Source organism: Acipenser ruthenus, chromosome 44 (genome assembly GCF_902713425.1).
Source record: "Acipenser ruthenus chromosome 44, fAciRut3.2 maternal haplotype, whole genome shotgun sequence".
Lineage (NCBI taxonomy): Eukaryota > Metazoa > Chordata > Actinopteri > Acipenseriformes > Acipenseridae > Acipenser > Acipenser ruthenus.
Window position 1 is genome coordinate 6,202,182 of NC_081232.1, and position 8,084 is coordinate 6,210,265.

At 38.3% G+C, this 8,084-nt stretch overlaps 1 protein-coding gene across 1 annotated transcript; it reads left to right on the forward strand.

The window, feature by feature from the left end:
- The first annotated feature begins 297 nt into the window (after window positions 1-297).
- Window positions 298-7,813, forward strand: nupr1b (nuclear protein 1b). Its single transcript, XM_033998222.3, has 3 exons — window positions 298-561; window positions 706-864; window positions 6,024-7,813. Exons 1-2 carry the CDS (start codon window positions 462-464, stop codon window positions 834-836), a joined length of 231 nt encoding a protein of 76 aa, XP_033854113.1. The 5' UTR covers window positions 298-461; the 3' UTR covers window positions 837-864; window positions 6,024-7,813.
- Window positions 7,814-8,084: the final 271 nt, after the last annotated feature.

Sequence of the window (8,084 nt, forward strand, 5' to 3'; positions counted from 1 at the left end):
ACACGCTGTGATTACGGGTTATGTAATACAAGCAAATGGAGAGGAGAGAAAGTGAAAAGTAAAATAAATAGGAGAGAGGGATGTTGAGGAAAAGAAGGAATAGTGGGCAAGGGGTCGAGAAAAGCTAAATAATGTGGGAGAGATCAAGGAAAAGAGAATATAACAAAACATGTCAAATGGGGATGTAGAAAAAAAAAGAAAAACAGAACGTTCTGTACCATTTTGGAACGTAAACAAGAGAAAGAAGGCGGGGGAAGACAGACGGAGAGGGAGGGGTAGAAAGGTGGAGAGATGGAGGGATAGAGGGAGGAACAGAGAGAGGCGAGATATAAGGAAGGGACGGAGCGCTCGGATAAACAACAAGAGTCACTGAGACTGAACGTGAAGAGAAGAGAAGAGAAGAGAAGAGACTCTACCCTCGCAGTAATCGCAAAGACGTGCTCAGCAGTTTCATTGTAAAGATGAGCAGCTTTGTGGAGGTGAACAATCTGCAGCCTACCTGGTTCGAGGGGGAATATTTCGACCAGTATGAATATTACAACCTGAGCGAGCGCTACTGCGGTGAGTTTTACACTGACAGAAAGAAAGACAAATAGAGAGAAAAACACTATTTCTATTTGTTATAGACAGACCGGCGTCACACAGAGAGGGCGTGCTTAGGCAGATAGATAGATATTAAATATATTTCCCCTATTTCTGTTCCAGTGGCCTCCTCGCGGAAGGGTCGGTCGAAGAAGGAGGCGCGCGAGAACACGAACCGACCAAACCCCGCCGGGCACGAGAGAAAACTGAGTGAGAAACTGCAACGCAGCGAGAAGAAAGAGAGGAGACAGTGACGAGGAGAGGACAGAGAGAGAGAGAGAGGTGAGGAAAAGTGTAGAGGAGAGAGACAGAAATGAGAGGGAGGGGAGAGGTGAAGAAGAGTGGGACAGGAGAGGAAAAGTGGAAGAGGTAGAGAGGTGAGAGGGAGAGAGGGGGAGAGGAATATAGGGAGAAGAGAGAGGGGAGGGGAGGGGGAGAGAGGAAAGGGGGGAGAGAGACAGATATTTAAAAATGTTAAACATTTCCTGAATTAACTTTGGACAGAGAAACATTTAGTTCCCATAAGTTTGATAAAAATATATATTTTCGTTCAGTGGCGGAGGAATAGACCGTGCAGCTGCACAGGGGCCCACGCACTCAGAGAGCCCCGGAGGAGACTGAAAGTATGGAACAAAATATTTAACAGTGCTAATATCCTTCACGTTTAGATTTGCACTTTACAACCTTCTTGTTTTGCACCATTGTAGCTACCCGAAGTATTCGCTTTTCTCCCTCGTTCCTCTGTGCTATTCTCTTAAAAAAATAGATCGGAGCTTTCCTTTCACCCGCTTTGCCAAGGCAAGTCTTAAATATCTGATAAAGGACCTCGAATGTCTTCTTTCAAACTGTTTCAAATAAACCCGCCCGAAAATAGGTAAATACAGTATTCGTGTACAGTATTTCTTTCTGCTTGTCGAAAGAACATCTCCGTTCTTGTACATGCCCTCTGAATGTTTTCTGTGTAGACTGTTCTGCTTCCTCGCTGTCCTCCTAGCTGTCTATTTAAATGTAGTACCGCAAATAAATTAAAACAAATAAATAATCGAGGATAGGGTTTGCTGTCAGCGGAAACACAGTAACAACAATACTATTGGAATAGTCTCCGGTTTGAATGACGAGTTGAAATCAAACTGCACGCAGCAACTTTAAGCATATCACAGGCATGTCGCATCTTATACAGCCAGAAGAGGAGGCTTTGACTTTATGAACACACACTGTGAACAAGTTACTTAACAAACCGCACGATCAGAATTAACACATACTGCGGATAACTAGATATTTTAATCACAAAATACCTTTTATTTATATCGCTAATAATGTTAGAACTTAACGTAACGGTAACTTAAATACTGAAACGTACACAAATACATGAACATGCACTCAAATCCAAATAATAAAAATAACACAAGTTAGCTGTCCTTTTATTCTTTACATGTTTTACAAACAGTTTACAAACCATGTTTGTTTTTATGACGACGTACCTAAACTGAACAGCTCAATGCAAGAAGCTTTTTTATTATTATTTGGCAATTGGAAATACCCACGAAGCGCCCGCCGCCGGCGTGAAGCCCGAGTGAAGGCTATACCAGTCCTCAGATTGAATTCTGAGCAAACCCCATTACGCACAGAATAATCATGACACATGTGTATTAATTAGCAACAAAAGCTAGTGCTGCATAACATCAAGAAACAAAACTGAAGAAAAACGTATCCATTTTCTATTAGCAATAGAACCCTCACAAGAGAGCGGTATCGTCTGGTATTAAAGGCCCTTCTCGTTTTGTTAACTTCGGCTCGGGACATATAACGACATGAGGCGGTGTTATGATGAATCCTGTACCCCTTGATATCTTGCATCCCCGACAAAATTACCAACATTTCGCGCTTGCGCAGATCTCTCTGGATTGATTTGGAGCATGCACATATTTCTTTAATAGACGTCTGCATGTTTCTGTGACCGTGAACGCGCATTTTCTCCGCTATTGCTGTGCTTTCGAAAACAGTAATGTTGCTCAACTACCCGAGCTACTCGAGTCTTATTTCACGATGTATTTATTTTATTTATTTGACTGCGGTTTTATTTTAATAATGCAAACGTACAATTTAAAACACACACAGTAGCATATAATAATATTTTATCACCAAGTTATAAAAGAAAAATGAATCGACCATAGAAATTAAAAAGGAATCATACTTTAAAAAGCTGCAGTGCTGTAAATGTTAAGAAATTCATTATTTTTGGGAAAAATACAAATTGTAAAGCAGTAAGAAATAAAGAAATGCTGCGATATTAAATCATGTTTTGTTTTTCACAGCACCAGAGAAGCTGAAATATTTCATATCCCCAGCCTTAAAGATTTTCTGAACATAATAGGATTTTCTAGTAATATACCAGATGAGTTCAGGGGGTCCAGTTATGGTCATACAGGTCATTTGTATTCTCTAGGGGTACCCCCTATATTTTATTACATGGGGGATACCACATTTTTCAGCTGAAATATTCCGTATCACCTGCCTTGAAGCCTTTCTAAATGCAATAGGATTCTAAGTTTGTACCTGATGTGTTCAGGGTGTCTAGACATGCTCATAAGGGTAATTTCTATAGAGGGGACACCCTCCTTCGTATACCAGCAGAGAAATAAGTGGCCCAACGCGATTTAATCCCTTAAATGCAGTGCTAATTATGCAAGTTTGAGAATTGGAGGCACTTTTTTACACAGAGAATTGTGAGTGTCTGGAACCAACTCCCCAGTAATGTTGTTGAAGCTGACACCCTGGGATCCTTCAAGAAGCTGCTTGATGAGATTCTGTGATCAATAAGCTACTAACAACCAAACAAGCAAGATGGGCTGAATGGCCTCCTCTCGTTTGCAAACATTCTTATGTTCTTCTTATGTTCTTATATGTAAATACTAGCTCTGCACTTTTAAGGTTTGGAGCTCTTCTTGAGAGACTGACGTAAAACTCCACCTCCCAACGGTGGAGATGCAGTGTGTGTGCGTGTGTATGAGAAGAGAGTTGAACAAGTACAGCATGGCAGTTAATAGTTGTGCAGGAATATGGTAACTCTTACCAGTGGAGCTCCTTAGAGGAGACAAGGGAGGCAGAGCCTCCTCAACCTTTTAAAGGAAAAAAATGAAACATTATATATAAAAGAGAAAAGGATATTTCAGGTACTTAAAAAGGTAGAATAATTGATTACAAATCAATTATCAGAACGTTTCGGACTACAAGTCCTTCATCGGCTGAATACAAAAAAACAGTGCTTTAAGAAGTTGATAAAAAACAAACAAGTAGTCTTTTAAACAAAATTCCAGAATGTTGATGATGATGATGATGACCTCAGAATAGAATGTCCATTCCAAATGGCTCCAAAGTGCCTAGTTTGAAAATAAGTTCACATTCCTTTTGTTTCCTGACAGCATTAGTTCCATAGCATTGAACCATCCCACAAATTGTGGTGTCTTCTATAGTGTGGTCATTTCTGTTAAAATGTCTGGCGACAGGAAAGGTAGAGATGTTAATTCGTATACTTCTCAGATGTTCCACGAAGCGATCAGCCAAGCGTTGTTTTGTTTCACCAATATATAGCTTGTTACATTTGATGCAGCCAATGCAATATACTATTCCTTTACTAATGCAAGTAAAAGTATCATGGATAGTAAATGAGGATTTTGCTCCCTTAACTACTGTGTTGCTGTGAATGTATTTACAAGTTGCACAGCGTGACCTATTGCACGGAAATTATTTTCTGTGTTGTATTTGTAATTAATTTAGAACAATTTGTAGATTTTATTTTTCACTTTGACATTATGGACTTTTTTGTGTTGATCAGTTGCAAAAACTCCTAATTAAATCAATTTTGATTCCATGTTGTAACACAATAAAATGTGGATAAGTCCAAGGGGGTGAATACTTTTGAGAGCCACTGTACAAGTGAAAGTACCAGTAAAACAATACAATAACTTTGGGTAGCTCACTTATAAATACATATTTATATAAACATCGATTAACCTTCTGTTTCGAGGTTGACTGATCTGACATGGACTGACCCTATATTTATATAATTTAATATCCGCCGCTTTTCTCTTGTGGAACGAAACATCATTAATAAGGTGATTGATAAATCTGTAAAAAAAAAAAAAAAAAAAGTTTGTATTTATGATGCGAAAGTAACTTATGATGAGTGACCATAAAGAAGAATGTGAAGTTTTATAGTACAATAATCGATCGAAATTGTGCAGTTATTATTATTTGTTTATTTAGCAGACGCCTTTATCCAAGGCAACTTACAGTGACTAGGGTGTGTGAACTATGCATCAGCTGCAGAGTCACTTACAATTACATCTCACCCAAAAGACAGAGCACAAGGAGGTTGAGTGACTTGCTCAGGGTCACACAATGAGTCAGTGGTTGAGGTGGGATTGAACCAGGGACCTCCTAGTTACAAGCCCTTTTCTTTAACCACTGGACCACACAGCCTCGAAGTCGGTTTCGGTGTTTAATTAATCGGAACTCGCTCATCACATATATATACATATATATATATATATAGTATTATAATATAATTTTCAATAAAATAAAATCTAATTATTGGCTAAAATTTAAGATTTCTTTTTTTTTAACCTAAACTCTAGATTCAACATTCCTAAATTAACAGCAGTTCTGGCTGCTGAGAGACACCTGCTTACAGTGCTAGCAGAGGCAGATGGTGTTCAGGTCCTAGAGGACCATTTTATTTTTTACAAAGGGAAGCAAGCCTCCCTTCTCCCATTAAACATGGTGGCAGATCGCATGATCTGAGCACAGATTTTAATTGGAGGAGACCAGAGTTTTTTTTTTTTTTTTTTTTTTTTTTACCAGAGGAGGCTTTGCCAACGATGACTAACTCCTGTCTGTCTCAAACACAGCATTCCCACTAGTAGATCGGGTGATCTGAGCACAGGTTTTAATTGGAGGAGAGGCCCACATCCTCCTATCCCCTTCTAAAACGCTGTTGTAAGCAGTTGTATGTGCTGTTAATGTAGGAGAATTGAAATTGCTTTGTTTATTTTTGCATCGCATCAGTGGTAAGAAACACACTATATGTTGTTATTGTTTTATTTTGGTGCATGTCTTGTGAAGGGGTCAGATGTTAAATGCAGCTTAATGCAGTTGATCGGCTGATTAAGACTCAGTTTGCCACGGTAGTTATCCTGAAGAACTCTGAAGGGAAGCCATAACTAAAAATTGAAATTCCTAATAAGAATAGGTCATTTCATTTTGGTAGTAGCGCATTACATTTGAGATTACATATTTGAAGGGAAAATGTGAAACTTTCCAAACTGGATTTATGTGTATTCTTTTAAGGACTCTTTCCTACACTGCTACTCTGGCAGAAACCTTAGTGTCTTTCTCTTCCTCCGCCATTGCTCACGTTACATCATGTTTGTCTTACTCAGGTTCAATAGCCGATCCCCACGGACAGACAAACTCGTTACTGACGCACTGCCGCGAACTGGACATGAACGAGAAAGGGAGCGAGAGATGGATGAGAGAGAAACGTCCCCGCTCTGAAAGACTGGAACCCGATTTGAAGATAAAAGCAGACAGGCTCTCCGTCTATTCATAGAAATCTTGGCGAATCATGTTTGAGAAATGTTAAATGTTTGAAACATATTTACAGGAGAGAGGAGTGGAGAGAGTGAGATATAAAGATGTCTTGAGCCCTCCTCTTAGTTTTATTAATATTGTTTTAAGCTATATCGTATTCAAATGTATAATCTTTAAACAGTAAGACTCTCTAATTAAGAGTCGGTCATGCACCAGAATGCCCTGGTCAGCGAGTCCCACTTTCTAACACAGCAGGAACCTGTTTTTTTACTCTAAGCATAGACGACCCTGAATTGAAAATCCAAGCATTTATTTTAAAGTGTGTATAAGAATATGAATATATATGAAATTCTGTAAGCCCTGCATGTTTGGGGTCCGTTGTTTTTGTATAGCAACTTGCTGATGTCTGAATGTTATAAAGTGGAATAAAATAAATACATTGGGAAAGAATACAAGTTCTGTAGCCATTCTTTCAATATGCAGTCTAAATAGTGGCGGATCGTAATACGCCGCTGTTTAAATCAATAAAATAAAAGCTACTTTGAGACTAGCACCAAATTTGAACCCCTGTCTAGCCTGTGTTACATGTCTATGGCAGTGCAACTAGAACTGAAGATCAGCTCCTGAACTGTCAAAACACACTTTTTTTTTTTTAAACTATATATATATATATATATATATACACACACACACACACATAAAAAATACATACATATAAAACTGCAGTGTACAAAATTGAAGGCATATGAAAAAAAAGGTTTTTAAAAGATGTACACAAAAAGTTTAAAAGATTAAAAAATATTTTATTATATTTTCTTTTTAAACAGCTGAAGGGCTTTTGCCTGAAACGTCCTGAAAATAAAAAATATATTTTTTTAAATAGCTAGTGGTAGCTATCGGTACATCCGGTATATGTAATATATATCACACACACAGATGCAGTGAACTTGTTAATTTGTTTAAAATAGGTTTTCTACGCGGCTGAAGGGCTTTTGTCCAAAACATCAAGAAATAAGATTTTGTAATCATTTAAACTCTACATCCAAAAAAAAACAAAAACCTTTGTACACTAGTTATACCTCCTTTCAAACTTATGCTGTATCAGCTTGTAACAGGGCGAGCAGCCCTGTACATTGTTTTGTTTATTTATTTTTAGATCGGGGTCTCCCCCTCCGCCCCTGTGCAGTGTATTGTGTATTTATTTTGTATTATTTTTATTGTATTATATTTATGACGGCGAAGCGCCTCCGTGTTATTGTTTTGTTTATTTTTAAAACGTGTCCTGGCAGAGGCGAGATCGGTGCTCGTCCTCTGCCAGGAGAAGTGGAAAAACTCGTGCAGAAGGTGGCCATGAAAAACCTGTTATGAAAAGCCTGCAGCTCTCCAGCTCAAGGGGGGGTGTCAGAAGGAGAGAGTGAGCGAGCCAGAGGAGTGACGGAGAAACAAGTGTAAAATTAACATAGAAACAGTGAAGGCAGTCTGCCCAGCCTGACCTGTGTTTTATTTACTTTGTGTGCGTGATTTGTTTTTGTTTACCGTTTTATTTTTGCTCGGTGAGCAAGTGTTTTTGTATAAATATTTTATTTATTTTTTTGTTTAATAAAAAGGCAGCCAGCCGATTCTTTCTTTAAAAACTGCAGTACTTACCCGGTGTCAGTTTGTTTTCGTGCCTGCTTCTGCCGTGACGTCACCACTCGTCCACCCTGTCACACAGCTATATTTAAACAATAGTCATTTATGTATGCTGTATCAGCTATATTTAAACAATATATAGTAATTTATTTATGTATGCTGTATCAGCTATATTTAAACAAAATATTTAAAGTCTTATTTACTATCCAACCTTGCCTCACTTATTTTCTTGATTGATTCATATATTAAATATGTACTGCAGACTCAGCCACAGTGTA